Raw genomic sequence first — 27,639 nt, forward strand, 5'->3', positions numbered from 1 at the left:
AATGTTACACTCTTGGAATATGTAAAACTATATCAACCACTGCATGGCAACACTATCATTATCATTTTTTATCCACAATTTATTGCAATCTTACAAATTATCATAAAATCTAGATACTGAAACTGTGAAAGTAATAATGCTCCAGGGCTCTTTGAAAAAGACGTCAAATTTTAAGAGAGTTTCAGCTTATAAGAGGTAATTTAGCTGCAATGTATAAGTTGATAGATGTTTCTTATTCTTCCAGCTTCACCAAATTAAATAAAATTGAATTAAATTGAATTTGATCAACAGATACACAATCAACTTTTGATCTACAATTAATGCAATCACACATTCAAATTATATCTAGAAATCAGGCTTAAGCTTTATACACTCATTTTATTGAAAAAGAAACACCCTATCTTAGCTACTGTAGTTTAGATAATACTAGTCACAAATGTGATGAACGTAATAATGTGTAGAATGAAATGTTGCCTATTCTCTCGGCAGTGACAAATCAATTAAGACTGCACTAATTTTATCCCAGACTATTAATTTTAATCCTGTTTTTGAAAATCACATTGATCTAAGATGAAGTCTCACGCTCGAACTTGCCAGAAAAAACAATTAGAATTGATGGTGAATATCGGACCGCAGGTGGTTGTCAGAATCCCGGCTCTCTCTCATCCATATTTCATCAACGTGCTGTTATCTCCGATAGTTCAGGAGGGAGTGACGAGGTGGCTACGAACCGAGGGTCGCGGGAAGATTTGACGTATGAGAGCCGATCATATAAATCATAGTCTTACCTGAGTCGGGTTTTTCGCTCAGGTGAACATATCCTGATTAACGGCGCGTGAGAAATAGGCAGGTTTTACGCTTGTTGCTTGAGGCAATGTTATCAAATATGACAGGTTGCTTTGAGCTCAGGATTCATTTGATGTTTTTCTCTGCCCAATATATGAAAGCATAGCTGCTTGGTTATACAATAAAGCGGTTATTTTCATGCTTCTGCGCCTACTAAATATACATGGGATGGCCAACAGACGAGAAGTTTCCTATATCATGCATGACTTGAGTCATTACTCATGTCAGGAGCTGAAATCTGATATCCTGCATATTTGTCAAAGCTTCAGCAATCATAAGTGATAACAATCAAACATAAAGGCATGTTACCATTCATAACAAATAGATATCCTTCTAAGTTAATTCACATTTCAATGTTAATTCAATGCAAAAGATGACCAATGCATATATATGTGTTGAACTAGTCAAGTACTTTGGATCTGGAGTCCAAACCGAAAAAAAAAAGCTAACAACAAAAAATCCCAGGTTTGTACTATGGCGAAAGACATGATTGTATTTGTAAATATCAATAGAAAATGTGATAAGGTAGAATTAATTCATTACATTTGGATTCACAAGAAATGACCACTGGCTTTTCAATCGTCCCAATGATCCTACAATAGGGGGCTTTCATTCAACAGATTCACACTTAAAAAAGCACTTGAAAAGTGTGTTCCACAAATTGCAGGAAAGAGAGTGACGACACGCAAAGATCTTCTAATTCCATCCAGTATTGATTACTTATTAGGCGTAAGTAATACTGAGATACAGCCTTCATTAGCACTGATGGCCACTTTTTATGTCACGTGACTCAATGGAATTTCAGGTCGGCCATTTTAAAAGCCATCATTGGCAACTCATATCATGGGCTTAAAGCCATACTAAATTTGATGTCCAGCTCTACAATTACAGTACAAAATAACAAAAAAAGAAATCGAAGATCTCATAACTCGGTGAAGTATTTGTGAATTTCTGACCTTATGCATTATTGAGAATTTCTTTCCATGGTAACTCAATGTATTTTCCATGCTTATGCAACTTTGAACCTGATCATAACCTGAATTTTAATGTGTTATACAGCAAAACCTGAAGCATAGATTAATATTTATAAAAGAAAACACACAGCTACATGATTGTGTATGTGCACGTAGTTGCAGAAATATAAAGTTGGTTCAGAAATATGATGAAGATACGTGGAAAATTGCTCCCTAGTCATTTTACCCCAGGGAAATTCATCTGGAGATCTGGAGATCTATCTACGCCTGGATATATTTCAGTGGTGGTTATTTGGTGGAAGGTAGAATCAGTTAAAGTGATTTATCATGTCTTTGAGAGTCCAATGATATCTAAAGTTGTGACTCAGCATAACATAGAATACATGTAACATTATACCATAGTGTTACTAGTAAAGGATATCAAAAATTATCACACAGTACACCATAGGCTGAGTATACCTTACAAAGGATGGTGTAGCATGACTTTTATACTTTTTTCTTGGTTCAACAACTGCATTTGAAAATATACATACCTGTATTAAGTTATGTCGTAGCCAGTGTAACCTTAAGAAGATTCTACAGGCTTTAAAATTCAATAAATCATTGACAGGATGTTCTTTTCTGCAATCCTGTGGAATTGGGTCAGATGAATATTCATTATTCTTTTATCGGGGATTAAAGACAGCTTGAGTGTAGGAAAAAAAATCCATGTAACGTATATCTATCTTGTCTATCTTCAAACATAAAAAACAGAGCTGAGGATAATGTAGCTATGATGCATATGGTCTTAAGCTGTTAACGGCATGACATACCGTAATTTTTTACCGGAAACCGAAAATTTTCCACGCCTTGATTTTCAGTGTAAAATTGTCATTATGATACCAAACCGGATTGTTATGATGATCTCATAACAAAGTTGATGCAGCTCTTTGAAATGAAAATATTGATGTATGCAGTGCTCTGTTGAATCTTTACTTACGTAGGCACCTTTCTCACGTGGTAATACTAGTATCATGTTATTTGCGTAGTATACTTTGTTGAAATCTACCACGACTGCTGCTGACGTAGTGTTGACGTCTGAGTAAGATGATACCACGCATGAACACCTTCTATCTTCCCGCATGTCCATACATGTGCATGTATCTACTACAGATTGAGTAACAATTGCTGGGAAAAAATCCTTCTATAGATATATGGAAATTCTTGTAACATACATGTATGCATTTATGTGAAATGTAGCATTCTATTCGGCAAGCATAATCTATTTTGGTAAAAAGTTTAAAACATTTTGTGTAATGGATGATTATGAAATGTCTTTCGTAGCAAGTTTAAAAGTGCTTGTCACCACCAATATGTATCCTTTGAATACTTGGCGTCAAACATAAAAAGGTAAATTTTGACAGAATTGCTCATCACTTATGACAGGTGAATATCAACATCACTTGTCATTGGCTGATATCCATCTCATCTAACATTTTCCACAAGGTGTGGCAAAGCTATCTTAATTTCCTGTGATTTGTATGGAACACTATAATTTGATTTCTCTTAATGTGCAGCAAATATAATCTGTACATTGTAGCAGTAGCTTTATGAAATTAGCATAATTCATTGGCAGGCCTCCTGAACTTAGCATAAAGCTTAATCAAATTTCTCCCCAAGAATTGTGAATTTTATGGATACCAACAAAGTATACAAAAGCAAAGAGTCTCGTTACTCTTTTTAACTGGTGTAACCTAAAAGACTTAACAATATTGTGCTTTGAAATATTTCTTTTCAAGCCTTTTCTATTTGTTTCCAAGCTCAGAGTCAGACGAAACACTACATGTCACGGTACTACAATTGTTCTGCTTATTGTTTCCTTATTCTAGCAGCATTGCATACTTATAACTACATTCATCACTACATCTCCAAGGAACTGTCGTTGGTCTTTCTGTACGTTTCATTCACTCGGAACAAATTCGAATTGCATTTGTAGCAAAATTGTATTGAAAACTACACAATACAATACAATAGTGTTGAAGCTGAACCGCACGTTTCCTCTAAGCTTCGCAGCCCCAGAATCAGATATACCTTGTGCTGAGCCAGTACTGAAGCCACTACGTGACCACTTAAGCGTTCTAATCGCCCCAGTGTATGGTTATAATAGATCAGTCAGGAAAAAGCAATTACACCCCAAATCGTCTTGTCAAACCTGACCCGCCCTAGGCACTGGCCGGGTCCACTCCTCTACCGTGGCCCCAGAACACCCAGATAAGGTTGGAAATACCCACCAGCTGCGTGTAACGTCTTCTCTCACTCTTTCAGCTGTCTGCTGCAGTGCTCGTCTTCTTCTGGACCGTTATACAGGATAAAAACACTGATTTGGCGTCAGAATGGCACCACTTCCTGGATCGTATCCGCCATATTTAATTATGTGGTGACGTCACGGAATCCACAGCTTGGAAGAAACCACCTGTTTCAACTTCTTAGGGGACAGAAATTGGCTTTCAAGTTTCATGATATTTCCTTTCATGTAAAGACACCAGGACTTGAAAGGAGTTACACTCAAGATGTTTGGTTCATTCTAAGTCGTATGTGTCTGTCTTGTTTTATTGCAGCTTAGTTTTCCTTTCCTATTTTCTCACTGGAGTCAAAGGTAATGAAGTTAAAGTTGTTCATTCTGAATGTACATACATATGGCCTGCTGGCAGAATGCACCTCCAATTACGTGTTTTGTTTTAAGATATCCGGTTTACGCGTGATTTCATTGACGACACGCCGGTCTCTTTTTGAGCTAAAAGTGGAAACAGGAGCTCCAAGCGTCAGACAATATCCGGATGTTCAAAAACACATCAATGACCGGTGTGATCTCTTTTAGTCTGGAAATAATCATATAACGTTACTGTTATGTATCTTTTATCTTCTTTTATTGGAAACTCAAAAGAACGGACCATAGAGCGAAGATAGTAAAGAGAGAGAAAACTGCACATGAAAAATTTGACTGAGTGGCAAGAAATACGCAAAAGAGCGGGGGAAAGCTCAAAGGTTCGGCTCCGGGTGGTTCTTGACGTGTTTTAGGCGTTTTTGTTTGGCCTTTCGTTTGTCCCGTTTTCTTTATGTCACCAAGCCAAACCTCTGCCCACCCGCATGCACCCTGGCGCGGGACAAACCTATGTATTTCCATTAAAGAAAGTTTGGCTTAGCGACAGAAAGAAAACGGGACAAAATGTAAGCCCGACAAAACGCCTGAAGACACGTCAAAGACCAGCTGGAGCCGAACCTCTGCTTGATGAGTAGGAAAAAAAACTAGCTTGGTATCCATCCATTATTAACTGTGGGCAACTTGGAATGGACGCCAGGCTAGCATGCAAAACCCCGAAAAAAACAGCGATTTTGTACATGCATAACGAAAATGAATATGCCGTGAAGATGACGAAAGACATCGGGTATGGCAACCTCACATCGACAAAGGTAAATGGAGTTAGTAATCTACTTTCAACGCTGCACTTGAAAGCTTTCAGCAGACGTCATGAACAGAATCTATCATGAGCATCCTTCTGTACAGAATCTTCATCGGCACTTTCATGCCATAAATGGATTTTAAAAGTAACAAAAATAGTCTCATGAAGAGAATGTCGAAGGAATATAAGAGGTCGTCACGTTTTAATGGTATTTCAAAATTGATTACGTTTAAATTTGTAATGTGGCGGCAAATTGGGTTGCTAGAAGGTATTTATAATAACTGATTACAAAACTGATTTCAATTTTTTGTTCTGAACAAAAAACGTACTTTCAATTAGTAGCTCTTATGGAATGACGATTTTATGGACAATGTTGATTTGGAACAATGAATCAGGAAAACGTCGTACTTCAGAGCTTCCATCAAACCTGCTATTGAATGACCGTCATAAAAGTGCGAAGTGGTACGCGCACCCTCTAGCGTCAGACTAGCGCAGTGCAGCCACCTGCTTTTGGGTATCTCAAAGCCTTGTGACAACTTTTGCATTTTGTGTAAGAAACAACATCATAATTAGCAGCGTTATCTTCACACTTAGTTATCAAAAGTACATCTCCTGCTCACTTCAATAGTTTTGTGTGTGAAATTAGCTTGACTATACAAGCAGCATCTCATTTGTAGAATAGCGCATACTGAAATCATTTCTGAGAATGTGGGCCATGTACTATCGTTGCATTGGCAACGAGGGCGCCTAGTGGGCTGTATGAGAAGTGCATCATTCATGTTGTACAATTGCAAGCTAAGTTATCCGTGCTGGCAAAAAAAACTGAAATACTGACGGCCATCTAATATGTGACTGGCGGATTAGAAGGACGAACGTAGAGTTAGATAGTTTTCAATATGAATTGAAATACTCACGAAAATCGGTGACAGCAAGCATTTTTCATGTACAAAAGTGAGCTGTATACACATGTATATGGACATGAATAGGTACAGTTGATACACATAATATTGGATAAAATGTTACAAGTTACGTATTTCTTAATTTGATCTAACAATGTCTTTACCGACAGGAAAGACATTCGGTAGCGACAAGACGTTCTCCTTGTAAGATCTATTCAGACTACCTAGTTGTATGGTATTGCTATAGCTGATATACATGTATATAATACGATATAGCTGCAAGGCTATCAAAGGTGATGTTCTTAATACACGGTACATACTTTGTATTTGACCTTTTACAAAATATACATGAAAAGTCGCAAAATGCATTATCTGCCGTAACATCTACTTAAACTCTTGATAAAGTTGCGCGAAACAAGTCTGAGTTGGAGCAAATTCTCCACGTATCTTTCAGTTTGTCAAGTGACCAGCATCACAGAGAAGGAAGTTTCCATAACATTATTAGAATGCACAAAACAATAAGATATGGACTTTAGATTTGTGCTGTAACTTTGTCCGACAAAGAAGACAAAAAATATGTTGAATTCATTACTGCTTTTGTGGTTGCAAGACGAGTATCACTAATATTCATAACTGAAGTACAGTAATATCAGCTATATATCAGTTCGAAACATACAAGACCAGCTGAACTCCTTTGCGGATACAGAGTATACATACACCATGGACGTGGACGCTGACAGTAAGGTTCGAATTCCTTCACATAGCCGCGGTTTACAATGGACATTGATTTGCATATCAATTTTCTTTCATATTGATTTTTGCTTTTGACTCTGACAAATGTATTTTCGTCAATACTATCTAAAACTGTTATTCTTAGCATAGATTGTACATGTCATATAAGATTCCTAATCATTTTCATGTCTCCTTCTCGTCTTTTTATAGACCGTTTCTTTGCTTCAGATATTTGGAAACCGTTCATTTTCACCCTCATCACTCAGTTCCATATCAGAGATCCCCTTATCAGAGAACACACGTCAAATGCTTTCAATAGTATAGCCTATTAGCAGTTCCATACGGATCTTCTTACTCTGTCCCTTCCTCAGCAGTGACGGGGAGTTCCTCGGCGATAATTCTGGAGACAGAGTTCCATCCGGTGTACGCATCTCCCCCGCTGTAGCCTCTGCAGTCCTGAACGTTGAAGGCCACGTCCACCGGTCCCTGGGGTACGTTCTCACACAGCCCTTCGACTGTCGGGGAACATGGTAACTTCGTAAGAGCGCTGGGACAGCCAATAATGCTAGAAGGCACACACGCACGCATGCACGTAAGCTCAGCATGCACACACACACACACACACGCGCGCGCGCGCGCACGCACACACACACACATGCACACAGACATACACACAGACATACATGCACATAAATACACTCAAACACACTCTCTAATCCAACTTCAAATTGTCACGTTGCTGTCTATAGTGCTGTTACCTCATGAAAATAAAGATCTAGCACCGTCCATAAGATGAGATATACTTATAACACAAACTTTCTGACACTAACAACAAATACATCCTTTAACCCAAATTGGATTTATTGTTTGACTGAAATATGACCCTCCGAAAAAGTAATTATCTATCTCACGTAGACAGTGTCAACAAAGTACTGGCGCCGTCCCTTAGGTGTCGCCAAAAAGCTGAAGTCTTCAATGAAGTACATACTTGTGGTAACTCTGTGGATGTTGACGCTCTCTGCGCCGTTAGTGAAGGTGAGTCCGTCTATAGGGACAGGGGTGAGACACTCCCTGCCGTTGAAGGTGAAGTACCAGCGCTTACAGCACTCCTTGGTTGACAGCACGCGCAGGGACCCGTTCCACGTCACGTGCATCGTGGTGTTCATCTGACGCTTGTGGAAGCGACAGATCTGTAAAGAAGTCAGAGATGATTTTTTAAAACTTACTTCTACTGTCAGTCAGTCTATACTGACTAGGACACATACTGCGCACTGCGCAGACAAAAATTACAAAACAAAAAGTGTATAAAATCTATTCAAACGGTCAAAATACAGCACAAAAGTTCAAGAAACATTTTTTCAGGCTTTATTTCAAGGACTTTGGTTGGTTGAGTTGGCTGCGTGCCATCGGCGTCTTTTTTTTCATTTTTCTGGTTTCCCAACAAATCTACACCAGTCGTAAACAGAGACAAGGTGGTTGTAGACGTCAGTCACGTTTGGGACCGCAACGCCACCATGCGACTAAAAGCTGTAAAGCTTTAAGGGACTACGACAGTAGACTCTTTGGATTCAGTCATTTCAGTGTGTTTAGAAATTTGTCCGTTTGATATTGCTTGCTTGAAGAGTTATCGGCACCTTAAGTCACGATCTTAAAATCTGGTATTATTGTTTTTCGTACAAGAAGAACTTCAAGGGAGATTCTGTCCATTGTTCACCACTGTTAGCCCTTAAAAAGTGTTACTATGACTCATTGGTCAATGTCACTACCCGCATGACTACTAGCTAGTTTTGTAGCTTTTGTAAAATAAGTATGAAAATCTAGCTGTAGGGATATTTTCCCAGCTTGACTGCTATAAACGGCCGTTTGTAGTAATATGCAAATAGTGCATCAGTTTCAGGAAAAAGAGCAATTGCCTGCTAGTATTTAAAGTATAACCATCATTGCCAAGGCTACCAACAATCAGGTTCACAACAAACAACAACAACAACAACAAACGTTCTCGCACCTTGATGGTGCCTGAGTCCCTGTCGTCCTTGATCCTGTCCCAGACGCAGTGTTTGATGTTCTGACTGGCCACCAGGTCCGGCGCGGAGGCACCCGGTTCTCCCTTCTGGCCCTGGATACCGTTCACTCCACGAACACCCCTGTCATGTGAATAGTTCCATTAGTGTTGGTAAATATATGTATATCTTGGGGGGGGGGGGGGGAATCTAATGATCTCAAGGTCTCAAAAAGACCTACCTACATGTACCTACCTACCAAATATGAAGACAATCTATCCATGCATTTTCGAGTTATCGTGTTGACAGAAGGACACACACACAAGAACGCTGTGCAAAGCATAACCTTCTTGGCGAAGGAAATAAAGTTTTTTTTCTTTCACAACCAAACTAAATTTGAACGACCAACGTTTTGGTAGTCTTTCCTTCCGCTACCTTCCTCCTCAGGACAATAATCTATGACTGTACCTACTTCTGGCGGCTAGGTGGCGCTTTTGCAAGAGGAATGCACACGCCGGGTCAAGACGCTGTCTAGATTATAACATTCTACTTCTGACGTGAACCGATACGGAAGGGGGGGGGGGATGGTACAAACTGAGTCACGTTGCAAACGTGATATCCAAGTTGGATATCATCTACTAAGTATCTCGCTGCAGCGCCACCTAGCGACGAGAAGTAAGTCCAGTCGATATTATTGCCTTGAAGGAGATAGCGGACGGTTTTCTATAATGCTTGTAGTTCTATTTCGTGGCTGGTGGCTGATGACTAAAGGCTTCTGATGGCTTTTAAAACGGAGATCAGTTCATCTATGGAAACGTCAAAGTTAGATAATCTTACCTGGTGCCTCCTTTTCCAGATATTCCATCGAATCCGTTACTACCAGGATAGCCGTTTTGTCCTGGAACTCCGTTTCTTCCCGGCATGCCGGGCGAACCCATCGGGCAACATCCGGGACATGTCTGTCGTGAAGAAGGCAACAGATAGATTTATCGTCACACAGAAGTCAGTATGTTCAATCTTGCTACTGATATCACTCATTCTATCTTACCCATAAAAAGTAGAACAAGACAAACATACCACCTCCCACAAAGCTTGGTCTGCTGACGTCTTAAGTCTTAACGCTTCTTTAAGACAATAATAATTTCTAGATATGTCACTGCAAACGCCTGTACAAGAAGTTCTATAGTTTGGTATCACATATTTTAAACCAGTTTGGGACCCAGTCAGATAACCACAGGATGACAACGACTTTGATACTTTTCTCCGACAAGAAACGGGGAATATGATTGTGTCAGGTATCTTGAGTCACACACGTCAAACATACGTCAATGACTTTTTCGTGGATTTTGATGTCTACATGTTGCCCTAGGACATCCCCATAGAATGCGAAACATGTTCAAGAAACAGTCCTGCAGCCTGTCCTCTGTGCTGAAACTACAGTTTTCTATGTATGTATGTATGTACTATCTATAAACGGGTAGAAAGTAGGCACCTTCAAGAAATGTACCCTTTAAGATGCTATGTTTATGGAATAAAACATCTGATGGACAGCGTGTGGTAAACTATGTCTTTGGCAGAAAAAGGATTTAGGTTGAAGTATATGAGTGTTTGAAAAACCATAATTATTCATCTAACGTTTAATTGAGAAGAACGTAGGTGGAAAATGATAAATGTATATTATTTGATCCCTGAGAGCAGATTCATTGGAGTTACCAGTGTCATGTATTTACCCATCAAATACATACATAGCCCTGAAAACGCTATTCATTAAAAGTGGATTGAGAGCAAATTGGCCAATATAGCTATTGTTACCCTACTTTCCATAAGGATGATAAAGGAATTCAGATGAACGATATTTTCTTTAGATGATTAGCATTGTTCTCGACCTCTTGAAATACAAAAACACTCATTCCAACAATAACACAGTGTTCAGTGAACAGAGCAGACTTTTAGCAACAGAAGATAGACGGACATTTATCGAACGACCTTATCATTTGTCATGAATAGAGTCGTTCAGTCATTAGATGAAAGTGCATCGCAAGAGGAAAACCATTTTTCAACCAGTGGCTGGCGATGTCCATCTGGTTGGCAATGACTTTAATCAGAATGAATGATAAAGGGTTCGAACGGTGCAGCTGCTGCCTGAAAATACGATGGTTGTTTCACAGAGGCCGACTGACTTCCAGATAATGAAAAAAAAGTCGTAAGAACGATAGCACCAGAGGGACAGGGAAGATATTTCCTCTGTGTGTTGTGAAGAAAATGAAGTCTTCTTAAGCATCCCGGAGTGCATAGACCCTCCGGGAGATCCACAAGCTTCAAACAGCAAGCAAGCAACACAATACACCGCAAAGAATGAAGTGAGCTATGCAGGATATATAATACAATTTCTACACTTTAGAACATAGATCCTAGTTAGTTCAGTTGTGAAAATGTGATATCTTACCTTTTATAAACTATATTTCGCCAATATAATCCTTGACGTGTAAGCTGAAGTTACTCGAAATGGTGAGCGTCCCTTCTAAGTCAACCACGTGACGTAGTTTTTTGCCAGATCGCAAGACCTTCCCATAAATATAAAAAGGAATATTTGTTTTACAAAAGCTAAAAAGCACACACAAAAAGGAACTGCGTGCTGCAAAGGTGTTAGAGATACCTGCTTGCATTGTACCTCGTTCTCCGTGTCGTCTGGGCCGTCTGGCGGGGCGCTCCAAACTCTGGCCCCGACAAAACACAGGACACAGATCGTTAAAGCTTGAGTCCAGCTCGCCATTCTATCCTAGTCAAAGACCCTGCCCTCCTTGACCGTCTATGTTGTCCTCTGACCCGTTCCTTTTTTGCTGTCGCTCCTACGATTCACATCTATCCGCCCCTGTAGTCGATGAGAATTAGCCTCGGAACGCAACTGCACATTGGCCGCATGCACAGAAACAACGGGACGGCAGACCGAGCAGTAATGTCATTAGCAATATGACGGATGGTGGGCCATTCAGGGCTAAACTAATCACTCAGCCCTTTCATTTTCAATACAACTCCGCAGGGAGATCTCTTTGCGACGACGACTTCCCTTGCCAAGCTCTCTAGATCCAGTCTCATTTTCCAAAGAGACCTTTTTATCTAATGATCTCCATTTCTGGGGACGCATCTATTATCCCGGTCACATTAAGGGTCAGTTTTCCAAATGAGATATTTCAATTTCTCTAAATATATTGGAAAGCCTGAGGTATCGATTGTAAACTGTCTCTTGGCGGCATTACTGGGGAGAGTATGATTAATTCTAACAGGAATACATCGGTAAAATTGATTACTCTAGAAATAATAATCCTCGTATATTCTAAGAAGCTTTAATGTACTAAATGACTTTGGAGTTACGTAATAGAATGGAAACTTTTTGAGACAGGATCCGCTTTAAACTTGAGTTGCACGCGAAGAATGCGCTTAATTCTAACATACATCGAAGTTTCCTTTCCTAACTACATCTCAAAAGATGGGGGATTTCATTAACAGAGGAAGCGAAGGCAAATAATGGAATACGTAATCATTTATGTCCGTCGCAAATTGGACGTAATCAGTTACCTCATTTGACAGATGCTAACCCAATTACCGATTCTTCCCTTGATTAAACCGGCTCGACCCGCCCTCGGCGCCGCCAGTACGGGGCACTGGAGTTCGCCTTACTCCGCCGGATGTCAGGTAAAGTATACATCAGCAGCTGATCTACCGCTCACTTAGCCGGGGCCTTTCTGCTCTTGATACCCTGCCAAAAGTAATTTGCAAAGTGCATTACAAAAGTTCAGATGCATTATGATTCATAGAAAGATTCCTCAAGGGTAGGGGATAGTTTGCAAAACTTTACAGAGAGATTTACTGTTAAAATCTACCAGAAGTCTTCTACTTTGCAAGCCTCACCACTAGCCTTTGAATCTATAGAATGGAACGGAAATAAAATCTTTCTAGTACATCTAATTCCATTTAGGTTGACCTCAATGGACTGAATGATTTATGTTTTGATATTATGATCTAAATGGATGATATTCTATTCACATCTAAAACCCAATGCTGCACCATAAATCCTTTGACTCGAAAGGTAGAATATTGTTCTTCTCATTTCAAAAAGAATAGCTGAAGAGTGAGACGTATTCCCAAGAAGCATCCTTTATGTAGTTCATGTCAACTTTGATTCTCACAGAAAGTAAGCTGGGTTGTTAGTTTGATTCAATTTTGATGCTTTTTTATTCAATTAATGTTTATTGACATTATGTAACGTAATTATGCATGAGCCTTTAGGCTTTTATACCCTCCTTGCACTTGTACAGATATTCGTATCTTTTACAAGTTGTTGGGTTTTGCATGTGCGCAAATGAACAACAAACAATGAATAAGCAATATTTCAGTAGCGGCGACAACTTTTAAAAAAAGAAGAAGTAGCAAACATTTCTGCAAACATTCAGTAACCAGGACACCATGGCACAAGACAAATTGAATGATAAATCTGTAATTATATGTAGTCTTGAATATAACGAAGACATTTACCATGATTTTGGCATTGTCTGCTTGAAAGCGCTTTGAAATGTTTCTTAAGCATTCTTTTACCTTCTACAGCACGTATTAAGTAATGATTTTCAGCACACGTGACAATATCTAACGCCTTCGAAGCGTACGCGTTGATTACAAAATAGAAACTGACATTTTGCGGTCAACACTCGTTTTGACTGACGCCCAGTTATGATAGGAGTTATGAATCGGCGTGGTCGATAGGGACAAAGAAATTATTGTTAGATAGGTGACATAATATAGCGCAGAACGATAAAATTGAATAAAGTAGGTCATGCATATCTTCTGGGATGATTTGTAGCGTTCAAAGCACCGCTGGTGACCAAGTGTATTTATTGACCCGGCCGTTGTGGATCCCGTTTAAACGGCATGATGATTTTATCCCAATAACTAGATTCTAAATATGGATATTAAATAGACCTGACCTCACAAACTAAACCAACGATAGGTAATTAAAGAGATAAGACATTAGTTTTCAATTTGTATGTACGACGCTAGCTAATTCAAAAAAATGAATATGACAGAACATAAGGAAAAGTGACGCTTATGTTGACATCGTCACTTAAAACATCTCAATAGCTATGAATTACCATGATGGATTCATAACATTAAGGTATTAACATAATATTGTAAGTGTGCATTGTGCTACAATGGCACCAATACCCCCTCTACATGTGCAAAGTTGGCGAATATAAACAATGCATCGGTTAAGAGTTTGGATTTAAGGTGTTTGATTACTGCTATATATGAGTTATAACTGCCTTTGTCTCTTTGAATCAGAACAATAAGGGGAAAGCCACAAAAACTTGTTTTTCATTTACAAACTTACCTACCTGTAGTTGTTATCATTGCGGTCTCCTCAGTCTTTTAAAAAACATCGATGACAATTCTTCTGCTGTCTCGGATATGGGGGCTTTTGGGCGTGGTCAGTTGTGGCCGTTATGAAATTGAAATCCATCGTGGCCGCTATGAAATTGAAATTGTCACATGCGGCCTCAAACCGTGATTAGAATGGCATTTTACGTGTTGACTTCGTGACACAGAGGTGACCCCATCATCATGAATCCTGCTCATGGTCAAATCATAATGGTTGTATATGATATAATAAAAGTGGAGGGGCCACATTCGTCTATATCATAAGATTGTCTGCGGATAGAGTCTTGCCATGTACCATAAGCATGGGTTCCTCAATCATGTCGTAGTTGTCTTACAATGTGTTCTAGCAGAATTCACACTATCGATGGTTAAGAGAACGTGTTGGTATACTCTTGAGGTCTGAAAATCAACTTCTATCTACATGGCCTGGCACTATATAATTTGTACACACGTTTCGTGCTTTTCTATTATTAATTGCAACTTGTTTTTAGCAATATGGAAAAGAATAACAATGCCATTTTACACATCATACACCAACAACTTTATTGCACCTGTGATTTTTACAACTTCCAATTGCATCACCAGCTAGCTATTGCACGAACTGCTTTCAATTATTATGTAATATGCTTTATTGATGATATACCATGCAGATACCATGTAGGGGATAGTGCTATCTTGTTTGCAAGATGTCTTGAATCATAATATCTCCAAAGCATCTAATTTTGCTGGAGAAAGCCCTCATCAACGGATAAGTATCCTCAGCTTGAGTATTCAGAATTCGGTACATTTTATACTTCACTAAATGGCAGATATGTTTCTCTACCCAGAACATTCAGCTTGTATGACATCTATACCGCCGTTGTCGTTGCTACACTTGCAGCGTTTCCGTATTCTATGCTTCTATATAAAAGACTATAGTATGCGTCTTTACATCACACGTACAAAATTGATACAACTGAGATCAGGTAACTTACTTATCTATTGCTATATATATACTTTATAGTATGAACGGTATCGGTTATACGTCAAAGTAACGTTGCTGCCTTCCTTTATCAGATGGAACTGCAACGAATAGGACGATTACAAACATACAATAAAGCCTCTAACAATGCAGTGCTAATGGTAAGTATATTTTGGTAGCCGTAAAAACATTTTTCCAAAAAGGTTCTAATGTCCTTTTTGAACCTCAATATCCCTAAACCTTTCTTTAATCAATCCTCTCATTTGTTTTTACAAATACACAGCCCTAGGCTTGCGAGCGACTGCTCAAAACTTTGAGGAGAGCTCTTTATCAGAATTCACAATATTTGCTTCTTGAGTCACATGACCATCAGGTTGCTATAGCTTACGCTGAATTTATCAGCAATTTTCAACACATCCACAAGAAAAAGTTGGATTTACCAAATGTTTAGACTGTACAGCATGCCAGCACCAGTCACAGAATATACAATCTACCGCTTTTGTGTAATCACTTTATGCAGATAGGAGGAGCGGTGGGTCGAATGTTTGCAAGTAGCCTATAGCGTCCTCCGTCTCTGCTTGGGTAAGTCTATCTCTTTCTTGTGTTGGAAATCACAGCTGAATATCCTGATTCAGAATGAATTCTATCAACACGGATAGACTTTCACGAAATCAAATCTTTAAGCACAACTTAAAGCATGCGCAAATGTGTGCTAAAATATCTGATTCCCTGCATACAGTGACGCTAAGTTTGTTATATAGCCTATAGCGTCCTCCGTCTCTGCTTGTATAAGTCCAACTCTTTCTTGTGTTTGAACTCACAGCAGAAGATCCTGCTCCAGAATGAAATCTGATCTTCAAGCACACCTTAAAGCATGCGTAAAGGCGTGCGTAAAGATTCGATTTCCTGCATGCAGTGAAACTAAGAGAAACTACGCCACGACTGTAGAGTCCTTCACTGATTTATTGCATCTTCGGGAAGCATGATCTCTTCGACGATGATTCTTGACACGGAGTTCCAGCCGGTGTAGGCGTTCCCGCTGTTGGAGATGCCCTTACAGTTGCGCACAGAGAACTCCACGTTGATTTTGCCCTTAGGGAGGCCGCTGCAGATGCCCTCAACTAGGAGGAAATAAGCCGGATTAGAAATATACCTTGTATAAACTTACTAAATATTTTTAAAAGATGATACTATCGTAAGCAAACCAAGCCGTGTCATGCATGAATCTTCCTTGCCTTTAACACTGATAACATCTAATCCATATGCATGTTTTTAATCGTAGAATCTGACGTTATGTAAAGGATTGTAAGTCTTTTATGTTGCTATTAAAATGAAGCAGCATAATGCAAGCTAATTTAAAGTTTTTCAACAGTACTTTCAATGAATCCTTCGGTAATCCCTAGAGCGTTTTTGCTCACTTTTCATATCAAAGCAGACATGTGCTGATCGCCATTTTGGTGTCCCTATTTGCATTTCAATGGATCATAGCTCGACTTTTTCAATTTTAGTGTTTCATCGGAGTATTATATTCTTCTTGTATTCTCTTCTATAAGCTATAGACATCTAACAGTGGTTATTTAGATCCTTTGATGTCCAAAATCGCTTGAGCTATGATTTACTGAAATGTAAATAGAGACACCAACATGGCGACGTACACAATGGTGATGTCAAAAATGATAAAACACTCTACAGCACAGCAACAGGAGCGTTAAGAGTAGCAATGTGTACAAGTCTCAGACAAGGCAAGGGAGCAAAAGGAGTGGTCTGAGGGAGCAGGGTGCTAGGGAGGGGGGAGGACTCACTGGAGGAAACCCGGTGAATGTTCAACCCGTACATCCCGTTGTTTGCATTGGTGTACACCAGTCCCTCGATGGGCAGCGGGCCCGAACACTCCATCCCGTTGAAGGTGAAGTACCACCGCTTGCAGCAGCCGCTGGTTGACGTCACTCGGAGGGCTCCGTTCCACACGACTCGGAGAGAGGAGTTGGTGAACCGTTTGGAAAACGGGCATTCCTAGAGGGGGGTTAAGATATATAAGAGCGCAGGTAGAAGTCAGAGAAGCTGGCTGGGAGGCGGCGGGGCAAGGCGGATAGTCGGGCGGCGTGTGCAGCCAACTTACTGCGAGTCACTCTGTGGATGTTGAGGGCCACGAGCTCTTCGCTGGGTTTAACGTAAACAATCCCATCTATGGGTGCGGGGTCGGCACATTCTGCCCCGTTGAAGGTGAAATACCAACGTTTACATGCTCCGGAATGTGACGTCACCCTTAAGGGCCCGTCCCACAAGACCCGTAGTTCGGAAGATTTCCGTTGTTTGGTGAAATCACAGACCTGGGGACACCAGCCAAATTGGCCAATGACAGAGGAGGGACGTACGGGAACCCTTCCTCTGTCTTAGCCATGCAAACTATAGACAACATGTAGCAAGACATGGAAACTAAGTAACACAGAACTTTACACTTTACTTGCATAGTTTACGTCAACCAAATGTTGATTGACGTATGCTATACATCAACGTTATAAGCATACACGAAATATCATACTATGCATGGTGAAGTTACTGGACCTTTTGTGTCAGCTGTTCGCAACACTATAATACTTTTGTGAAACTTTGGTCAAAAACTGTTACGATTTGCTCCTCAATAGCAAACTTAATGCAACTTCGTTTTACCCTCGCCAAGTATTTCGAAACATGAATAAATGCCCTTCAAGTTGGCAGTTATACGCTAATTTCGTACCTTGATCTTTCCGTGGTCCTCATCAAAGTTGAGGTTACGCCAGGCGCACTGTTTGATGTTGCTGCCGATCAGCATCGCCCCACTCCCCGAGTCTCCCTTGTCCCCCTTCGTCCCGGGCCTACCGGGTCTTCCCGGAAGTCCCCGGTCCCCCTTGTCCCCGTCCTTCCCGCCGATCCCCGGCGTTCCAGGGATTCCATTGCTGCCGGGAACGCCGTTGGTACCGGGCATACCCGGCGGACCCTGAACACAGCATCCGTTTGCCAGACACTTTTGCTAATAGTTGGAAGATATTGGACGATGTTACACAATGTATTCAGAATCTTAGTGTATGCTTTATACACTCATGATGCTGCTGCCTAGACATCGGATTTGGCTATTTAACCCTCAAACCACCGTATGGGGTCAAAACTGACCCCAGGCGTATATCAAGATGTGCCATTTTGACATTTCGAGTCGAAAACAAAATTCCTTCTATGAGTTTGTTTGTATATATGTCTTACAACTTCTCACAAGTTTTTACCGAGATTGGCTCATTGTTGATTAAGTTATTCTAGAAAGTTTATGCATGGTCCAGTGGGGTCAAAACTGACCCCAGCAAAATCTGCACTCATATTCCCTATTCTTTGATACTTGTCATCCAGTAACATGTATGATAAGGGTTATCATGATCATAGTTACAAAATATGATTTTGTAGAAACGTGAAAAAAACAAATTTTTCAAATGAACGTAAATATTAATGACGTTGCGACGTATTATGACGTCATTTATGTGACTTTATTGACGAAAACAAACAAATTGGGTATTTCCATATAATTCAAAGGTACACGATAAAACTTAAGTAGAAATTATGTATGATAAATCGTAATATATCCAAAAACGTTATTTGTAGATGGCAACAGGAACGACGTCAAAATGACGTCATAAAAATCATATTCATATCAAGTTACACTAGCGAAATCCGCCATCTTGGTTCCGCCATCTTGAATTATTTCAAATGCATTTTTTCATCATATAACCTTATGACACAATAAAAATGGACCAAAGCGTTTATATTAAGATTGTTTCTTTTGATTAAACATGGTAATGATGAAATTTGAGGTTGAAATAGCCGGTTATAGCTAATCTAATTATATCGTCCGCCATCTTTGATTTTGACCGATGACGTAATCAAATATGCATAAATTATGACTATTAAATCAAAAAAGTGATAGTGAATTAATTTGGTTGGTATTGATGTCAGAAAATAAGTGCAGTTTAAAAAGACAGCCCTAGAATTACATTGTAAAATCCAAAAGTAGCGACTTTTTCCAAATATGGCTCGAAGAAGGCGGTTGCCATAGCAACATGAAAACCTTGATTAGTTATTTCATTCATTTAAAATTGTTGCCAACAAAATTTTAGCACAGGTGACCAAGTTTGGTTGTTCTAGAGTAAGACATTCAGATGCTATATGACATCAAGTGTTGGCGCAGGCCTCAAAAGAGCCCACTTGTCTGAATAGCGTTAGTTGCAAAAGACGATGTTCCCTATTTTTGCATAAATTATCATAATGAACAGAAATTATTCACACCTATTCATGTCAAACTGTCCCTTATAGATTACTTAAACTATACATATATACAAGCCACAAAAATAGTCACCAATAAAGCTATATTTGTAGAAAACATTGTGGGGTCAGTTTTGACCCCATACGGTAAGATTAGTCGTAAAAAAGCTACGGTTGTTTGAGGGTTAAACACGTTATGTGCATTTTCTGACCAGCTTATTGTATACAAAGCAAGGCCTGCCAGCAAAGTGCAGCGGCTTTGACTAAACAATGGATGACATATAACAAAGTTTTTTGGGTTAACGTTACCATTATAGCCCCAAAACAACAGACAAACATGTTGTACAATCTATTTTCAAACGTTGCACATAATCTATTGCGATTTTTGCCAAAAATGCACAATTTGTAAAATATAAGGCAAGCTTAAAACGGTCAAAGAGTAAAGGGGTTCATGCATAACAAGTTGGAACATCTATGGCTACTTTAGAGCATGTAAGAACCAGCATTGCAAAGTGAGCGTAAGTTGATTTAAAACCTTGGTAGTGCACAACATGCTTATATTTCAGGATTCAGTATCTATAGAAATTGGCAAACGCAAACAACATCTACTAGCTGTTAATGGTGATGTTGTGAAATGATGTAGCGGAGACCTTTCGACGGATCCCATTGCTTTCTGGGAGACGCAGGGCACCATGGGTAGCAAACAACATATCTTTACCATGACAATTTTTTTTTGCGTTACATGTGTCCAGCTGGGTTTTATGTTTTCATTGTAATGATTCTATTGACCCCACCCATAGTGCCACGAGTCTCCCAGCATGCAATAGGTGGGTCCGTAGAAAAGTATGTTCATGCTTTGAGACAAATAGGCCATGCAGTGTTAGAGTGCGCGACAAAAAAATCACACAAACATTGATATTCACAGACACAGCTATAAATACATGTTCATTACGTTCAAGATTAAATTAAAACAGATGGCAGTCTTCGTGATTATTTGCCTGGTTATATGAAACAAAATTTTGTTATACCCAAAATTGAGGGTCTTGATAGATTTGTGTTAGTCGAATACGCAGACGAAGATATACAAATTGATGTATATTGTAGTCAATTGGACTGTTTGTTAATGATTGGAATGCTAAGTAATGTTAATGGTTAGAATGGTTAGAAAGAGAAAGCCGAGGGAAATTTGGTCATTAGTCTTGGTAAACGCACTACCTTGTCGTCGCCAGGCTCGTCTGCATAATATGAAGGCCAGGCCTGTTTCTGCTAATGTAATCAAAACAAAAGTTTGCGTGGTTAACTATTGAATATGGTTGTCTTTCTCTTGTACTACCTGCAAGTGGGGTAGCTCCACTATGCCTGGATTGGATCTATGGCTTTCAACTGTAGACAAAGCATTTCAGATTCTTCATTGCAGAATGATGGGTTCATCTTTGTGTAATAAAATTAAACGCAAACTTTTAAATGTCAATATCCCCAGGTCTCACAGCAAAACAATAGTTTGGGTTAAGAAGAAAGTACTTGTGTGGCAGTGTTAAGTTAGGATGCTGATTTTAGTTAAAATGTTTTTGGAGAAATAAGACTTTTAGATAAGAGGAGTATGCATATCTGCTGGACATTTTGCAACTTCGAACTTTGTAAACTTGTTTTGCAAAACTACAAAACTTTATCTCAATGCAAAAAAAATACGCTTCGAATTTTTAACTGTCCTACTGCAATCCTTCTCCGGATTTCAGTGACCAATCACGGAGGTGTCGTGACGTCAGCAATTGGGCAGCAATTGAGCAGCAATTGAAGTGACGTCAGCGATTGCCAAGATCTAGAAGTTTATATCGCCCACCGTCTCTGTTGAGTGAAGGTAGGTGCACAGAAGTCATGTCTCTTCTGACCAATTGCTGACGTCATAGTCCGCAAAGTCACGTGACCCAGGTGGTTGGTCACTTGAATTCTGAGGTAGGACAGCCAATAATTTATTTGACTAATTTTTTGTGTTGGGGTGAAGTTTTAGCTCTGTACTATGTTAACTATCAAAACAGATGAACTTCCATGCTGCCTCCGTTCTACCAAGGAGGTTTAAATCTGATTAAAACCTCCTTGGTTCGACATGTGTACACTTGTAAACATCGGCTTTCTAAAACCCAGACTATCGTTATTATATCCTTGTCCCATCCGGCCCGATACTTATACCTCCTCCTCGTCCTCAGAGTTAACCGGGTTCGCTGGGTCGTTCACGAACCCCGGGTAGTATGGCCACTTTGCTTTCACTTTGCGCTATTAGAGATGGAGGGAAGAAAAGAAACAAAAATCCAAATAGCATCGCAGCGAAAATACACTGATTCTTGACAATACATCTCATCAGTATTACTGAGAAAGAATAGATGTGTGAGTTATATCCATATATGGCATAATAGCCGAGTCGATGATTTGCAGAAGTTTAAGGACATTTGATTATTTCGTAGTGTATTCATGTTGTGATGATGTTGTATTGTAAGGCCCTGTTCACTGAAAAAGAAATAGCTTGCAAGAAAACAAGATGAAAGTGAATCAAAAGATTGCTGTAACTCAACTCAAAGATAGTAAGCAACGAAGCCTACTGATAAAGCTGGGCCTGAAGCAACAAATTACCAACGATATGCTAATGTTTGTGGTTAGTCTGAACTAGAGGCACGAATCCAGCGACATAAATGAAATTGTGTTGCGAAACAAATTAATTGGAGGGGGCGTCAAGTAACCTGTTCACTGTACTTATCTATGAAAAGGTTAATATGTATTGTATACGTCATAGCGATTGATGGATAGAGAAACTACATTTTTAATACTTATCATGAAGTAATGATGAGTTATGATTAATATAGAATATGAATGTGTCCCAAATGAGAGTAAGACGCCCCTTGGTCTCGTATATATCAATATTGAGATGTTTATTCCTCTCTCGAGACATATAATCTAAACACATTTCATCAATATATCGATGTAATCACTTTACTTTCCACCATACGCATGTTTTAGTGAAAAAAAATTTGAATGTTTAGAATATTGTCTGTATTTTTACAGCATTTGAATGTCAATTCTTTATCCCTATCATAACCCCAAATTTACAAGATCTGTTTTATTCGACCCAGGCTTGAATATCGATCTAACGGAAGATTAGCTCATCCAAAAGTGAATCAGCCTTTTACCAAGAGGGTGGATGAACTAATCAATGTTCCTACATACGTTCGGCAGATCCGTACTACTGGCCTTTACCGAAACGTTTCTGCTGCTCGGTTATCTATTGATTCTCGTTAAGGTCCGTACCATATAACGTAGTGACCATGACTGGACTTTCGGCAGTTGGAACTAAAAACGCACATACGGAGAACCAATTAATTCTTTCTCCCTCTGTTTTGGCAGGTCAGTAACTTTGGCAGACATAGATAAATGTCTCATATCCCTTTAGTGGGTTTAGGTCTAGTGAGTTGTTAGTCCACTATGTCTTGGGCATGATACTGGAAAGAGGAGCCTATCCCTCTCCGTCCACCATGTGTACCATTTTACCTCCCTAACCGAAGCCAGGTACCCATTCACATCTGGGTGGAGTGAGGGAAGTCATGTATTGCCTTTACACAATGTCTATAGCAAGGAGTGCCAGGATGAGTGACTATTGATGAGTGAGACCAGTTCTTAAAGTCTGTCTTTTTCTCCAAACTGTACATGATTCGAACGTTAAGTTTGCAACAGAAGCTATATGATTTAAGAAAAAAGTCCTGAACCTTGTCTGGTATGGCAAATCTTATACAAAACGAACTGCCTTTATATACGTAGGAGTTACTGGTCACATGTTTAATGCTAGTTTTACATATGACCTGTACATCTTTTCAAAATGCCAAAGTGGAACCGAGAGATTACTCCCCGTTCTCGGTTCGTTAATCACCATTTCTCGGTGATGTATGATTCCCGAGGACAGGGATGATTTCCTCCGTACGGTACATCAATCTTGCACCTGTCTGCCGCTCTCTGATTCTCATTAGTTCGACTTGCTACTTGCACTGAAAGAATTGGGATCCCCCAGTAGACCTGATTAGATGACAGATTCGGTTTCAAACGAATAGATTCATATACTCACAAAAATCGACACCGAGTGTAGTGACTTTTAGGAAAAATGTATCAAGATTATGTTCCACGTAACTTCAAGAGCCATTAGTAAGGCATCATAAACTCTGTTCTCAGACATGGCATCGAAAGAGAGAAAAGTGTTTTTTCCTATTTGTACGTACTCTGCATATATATGTATAGCCGATAGAGGAATAGAACTTCGCGTCCGGACGATTCACGTAGACTATATCACTATATGATGCAGTAGCCACCTGTCCCATATTGTCGTAGGCTTTATCATTTGTATCTATCTTGCTATTTGTAATTATACTTCGGGTAAGAATTTAAGTCAAATGTATCATTACAGAAAAAGTCCAATCATTCGTCTTCCACAGTATCGAAAAAAGAAGTCGAACCCAAAAAATGAATAAGTAGAATTTAGTGTCAGTACTAGTCTAGACTAGAGTAGTCACATGCTACACTGATCCTCATTGTCTGTCCATCCTGTCATGTTTATATGTACTTGAAATTAGCCTTCGGGAAAGAACTTGCAATAAACTGTCATTATTATAATCGCTGAGAGAAACTGTGCCTTTCAGTTACTCTTCACGGATGAAAGAAATAGGGGATAAATATGTATAGTACCAGCCCCCTCCCCCGTCTTCTAGCGCAATATCAAACCCGTCCTGATGATCACCGGGTACGCGTGGGCCATGAAAGAGAGATATAACACAGCAACACTTCAGCCACGGGAGTTGATTACATGTCAGTTCAGCTCCCATGGCTCCTAGATTGCTTTGAGATTAAATTCTTAGAATTGACCAGGAAAGGAGCCTTACATAGAGATAGGATTGTTTTGAAAGCCCATGGATTCAGTACCAAGTCAACAGGAATTATACATATTACATTAAAAACCCGTGGTTGTTGCAATAGAAGATGTTTCAGCGAATCCAGTATGCTGGGTACATATTTACGATGAATACTTATAATTCCTCCGACCTCACTGGCATAGCATAGTTTATGAATTCTAGCAGGACAAAGAGTACTTAATAGCTAAAACAAAACACTTTTAGCGTAGCCTCGTTTTGTTGAGTGACACGTCGTCTTTTGCCAAAAATTCCTACCAATCAATTAGGCAATATATCCGCTTGATTGGTACAGAGCTTTGTGATAACAAGTTTAGAAACATAATATAATTGTGTTTTAATCAGAAACTCGACCGATCGTTGTTGTTAATATGCTTAAGCAGTAGCCGAAGAGAATGTATTTGATTAGCCACAGAACCCGGTAGAGTAATGGCCTAGATTACAAAGTCAATCTCGCCATTGTCCAAGAACTTGACCTTGCGTCACGTCTGAGTGAACATACACTTGGTGTCCCCGAGAGACCCGCGCTAGAAAATTAACACGACTTTCTGTAACAAAGTATCGATTTCAATTTCCATTCCCGTCCAAGTAAACGTGTTCCTGGAAGCCAGAAGTTACGGGAAAGCTTCGCACATCGTTTTTTATGTGAATTAATGGCGATGGAAAATTCAGGAGAATAAACGAGCGTTAAAGTAATCTCTTAGTACGTCTAATAGAAAATAATGGATCTACCGGAATTGATAATTTTTTCTCTCACCTGACGTCGACGACTAATAAAAATGGATGCTTTGTGGAGTTCATTTTGACGCGAGTTCGCCCCTACGCATGCACTACTTATAGATGGCGGCGCCAATATTTAAGATCCGACATTGTTTCTAAATTAGACTGTCTTCATCGCTTTTAATGCAAATAGGAATATCCATGTTTCTATACACAGCAATACTTTATCACAAATGGAAACTTTTCTGAACGGTGATTGAATATCGCGGGCGGTTTCTTATTGCGGTTTTATGAATATAATATCTACCAATTTTCGTGTGTAGTTTTACTGTGGAATGTTGAAATCTAATAATCATTGTCTTCAAGCTGCCAGCTATCGAATTCACATTGGTTTTATGATTTCCTATAAATATTTCAAGGTGAAAACGGAATATCCAACGAAACAAGTTTACATATACGTTCCTTGATTTTCCTACTAAATTTTCAGAAAACTGCAACTCTAACTACCGATAGTAATGGCACGTTGATGAAAAGAATTTTCAGAGTGTCTCTGACTATAACCAACATCTTAACTAGTTAGACAAAGATTTTATCTTAAAAGTGTAAAAACTGGTCGGAATATCTATTGAAATTAAGAACATTAAACAGACAAGCCATTCGATATAACACTACCATTTACAATGACTCAAACATTCACAGCACAAGGTGTATTGAAGCTCATGTAAACGAACAATGTAAAGCGAGAAAGCCGTATACAGTCAAAGCCATATGCCACCATATCTAGAGGCTTATCACACGACAAGCTGTCTACGTCAAAACATGCAGTTTAACAAAGCTGAAATATGACTTAAGGTAAGCTCAGAAAATCCAGGAAAATATTTTCTACCTGTGCACCGGTGTCCTGTGCCAAAACGGCGGCGCTCCAAAGCCACAGCAAGCCGAGGAGGAAATGAGTTCTTCCGACCGTCGCCATTTTTGCCGCCCCCCAGTGAAACAACTGACAGGTAAAGGTCGACCCAATGATACCCATTCACTGATTAAACGCTCGCACCAATTACGCTTTCCGGCTGGCTTGCACGGCTCGCAAAGCCCATGCGCAAAGACCCGAAACTTTGCCCTCAATCGGCGTAGACGAACCAATACGCCTCCGTATAGGGCGGTCGTTTAGGGCACTGCCGAGGTCGAACGAGTTGGTAGATTGAGACAGTCAACAATCTAAACGCACACCACCAACGACCGAGCCATATCTACTTAGACTACTAATACACACTAGCTTACCATACGTTCCGAGGATTAAGCCTGACATCCCCCGGGAAATCCTTATCTCATTAACTGTGCATACATCCCTCTACTCAGGGGACTGTTGTCTTGTTATCCCTTTACCAGAGTTTGCATTTGAACAACTGGATTTCACGCCCTCTATACAGGTGAATAATGACATAATTGGTTTGCGGAAATGCCTCCATCCAGACGTAAATACGGAAGGATAAACGGCCTATCGATGGTTACGGACACGTGACGGGACAACCTGTTATAAACCGGATGTAAAAACTCTCGTACGAAGAGTTAACACAGGAAAATTATAGTCAGAAATACATGCAATTATTTTTACATCATCATATTTCTATCCAACTTGTATGTCTAGAAAGGAGACGCGACCCAACGGTAGTGGACACAGAAATGTTATTAGCGGCAATGGCCCATACACGCTGAATATTTCATGCTACTGGTAAGAGGTCTATCTTCAACAAGAAAGGGGTCGGATCTAAATAATACAAAGGAGCAATAAAATCTGAAATAAGCTGTTCCTGCGTCGCAACTTTTTTACCATTTAAAATAAAGGTCACCGTAGTCAGTATCGTATTCGTGTGTGCGTGTGTGTGTGTGTGTCTGTGTGTGTGTGTGTGTGTGTGTGTGTGTGTTTGTGTGTGTGTATAACTCTAGAAGCTGTGGATGCATCTTTATGATACTTGGTATGCATATGAGTCTAGGTTTCTGCATCAGAGCCTCCTTCTTTTGGTTTAACTTGTACTGAACATGTGGTCTCATGTTATGGTGAATATTATCACGTTTTTGAGTGACAGATAGCTTATGGAGAAGGAAATAAGTGATTTTAATTTGCCCCTCCCCCCTAGCAGCTTTTCTTGGAACTGAAGTCGTGTTTTATTGGCAACTTTTTAACAACAGAACAGGCTGTTTGGTTAACGGATTTAACGGTGACATCAGCTTTACATGCATAACAGATTTTATCACACTAGGAAATCAAGAACACTGAGATACCGTCACGTATCGTACAGAAGACCCAGGGCGTGAAGACGGAAGATTTCATCATCTCACAGTGTGCGACTAATGGACCCAACACTCTCCAGGTTCTGTCAATACTCATCACATTATGAACCGCGCCTCTAGCCAC

At 39.7% G+C, this 27,639-nt stretch overlaps 3 protein-coding genes across 11 annotated transcripts in view; all 3 read right to left on the bottom strand.

Moving 5' to 3' along the window:
- LOC136444922 (rabphilin-3A-like) overlaps positions 1-4,246 on the bottom strand; it is a 40,964-nt gene extending 36,718 nt beyond the window's left edge. For 2 of the 3 annotated variants that reach the window (XM_066442723.1, XM_066442710.1), the window contains exon 1: positions 4,091-4,245. The gene's annotated coding sequence lies outside the window, so the exon portion shown is untranslated. Of the gene's footprint in view, positions 1-4,090 lie in introns of all 3 variants that reach the window. The other variant, XM_066442716.1, reaches the window with a different exon arrangement.
- A 2,885-nt stretch (positions 4,247-7,131) lies between these two features.
- On the bottom strand, positions 7,132-11,787 carry LOC136445031 (collagen triple helix repeat-containing protein 1-like). 2 transcript variants are annotated; one of them, XM_066442888.1, is made up of 5 exons: positions 11,563-11,787; positions 9,729-9,850; positions 8,897-9,035; positions 7,880-8,081; positions 7,132-7,406 (listed from the first exon to the last, which is right to left on the bottom strand). In XM_066442888.1, the coding sequence occupies exons 1-5, from the start codon at positions 11,662-11,664 to the stop codon at positions 7,243-7,245; spliced, it is 729 nt and encodes a 242-aa protein (XP_066298985.1). In that variant the 5' UTR covers positions 11,665-11,787; the 3' UTR covers positions 7,132-7,242. The 2 variants fall into 2 exon arrangements, with proteins under 2 accessions (XP_066298985.1, XP_066298978.1); XM_066442881.1 differs by having other exon boundaries at positions 11,548-11,776.
- A 3,051-nt stretch (positions 11,788-14,838) lies between these two features.
- On the bottom strand, positions 14,839-26,521 carry LOC136445047 (collagen triple helix repeat-containing protein 1-like). 6 transcript variants are annotated; one of them, XM_066442908.1, is made up of 6 exons: positions 26,113-26,521; positions 21,754-21,837; positions 20,782-20,832; positions 18,020-18,292; positions 17,402-17,612; positions 14,839-16,403 (listed from the first exon to the last, which is right to left on the bottom strand). In XM_066442908.1, exons 1-6 carry the CDS (start codon positions 26,254-26,256, stop codon positions 16,237-16,239), a joined length of 930 nt encoding a protein of 309 aa, XP_066299005.1. In that variant the 5' UTR covers positions 26,257-26,521; the 3' UTR covers positions 14,839-16,236. The 6 variants fall into 6 exon arrangements, with proteins under 6 accessions (XP_066299005.1, XP_066299012.1, XP_066298996.1 ...); XM_066442915.1 differs by lacking the exon at positions 17,402-17,612 and adding an exon at positions 17,085-17,295 and having other exon boundaries at positions 20,782-20,829; positions 26,113-26,475; XM_066442899.1 differs by lacking the exon at positions 17,402-17,612 and adding an exon at positions 17,085-17,295 and having other exon boundaries at positions 26,113-26,475.
- Positions 26,522-27,639: the final 1,118 nt, after the last annotated feature.

Source organism: Branchiostoma lanceolatum, chromosome 1 (genome assembly GCF_035083965.1).
Source record: "Branchiostoma lanceolatum isolate klBraLanc5 chromosome 1, klBraLanc5.hap2, whole genome shotgun sequence".
Classification (NCBI taxonomy): domain Eukaryota; kingdom Metazoa; phylum Chordata; class Leptocardii; order Amphioxiformes; family Branchiostomatidae; genus Branchiostoma; species Branchiostoma lanceolatum.

What these genes read in the sequence shown, in the direction of transcription:
- LOC136445047 (XM_066442908.1), bottom strand. Translation starts at nt 26,256, where the DNA reads ATGGGTATCATTGGGTCGACCTTTACCTGTCAGTTGTTTCACTGGGGG. An exon ending in CACAGGACACCGGTGCACAG is followed by an intron (nt 21,838 to 26,112) that starts GTAGAAAATATT and finishes CATCTCTAATAG; the next exon opens with CGCAAAGTGAAAGCAAAGTG. An exon ending in AGGACCACGGAAAGATCAAG is followed by an intron (nt 17,613 to 18,019) that starts GTACGAAATTAG and finishes TGGTGTCCCCAG; the next exon opens with GTCTGTGATTTCACCAAACA.
- LOC136445031 (XM_066442881.1), bottom strand. Translation starts at nt 11,664, where the DNA reads ATGGCGAGCTGGACTCAAGCTTTAACGATCTGTGTCCTGTGTTTTGTC. An exon ending in TCTGGAAAAGGAGGCACCAG is followed by an intron (nt 9,036 to 9,728) that starts GTAAGATTATCT and finishes TTCACATGACAG; the next exon opens with GGGTGTTCGTGGAGTGAACG. An exon ending in GGGACTCAGGCACCATCAAG is followed by an intron (nt 8,082 to 8,896) that starts GTGCGAGAACGT and finishes ACTTCTTTACAG; the next exon opens with ATCTGTCGCTTCCACAAGCG.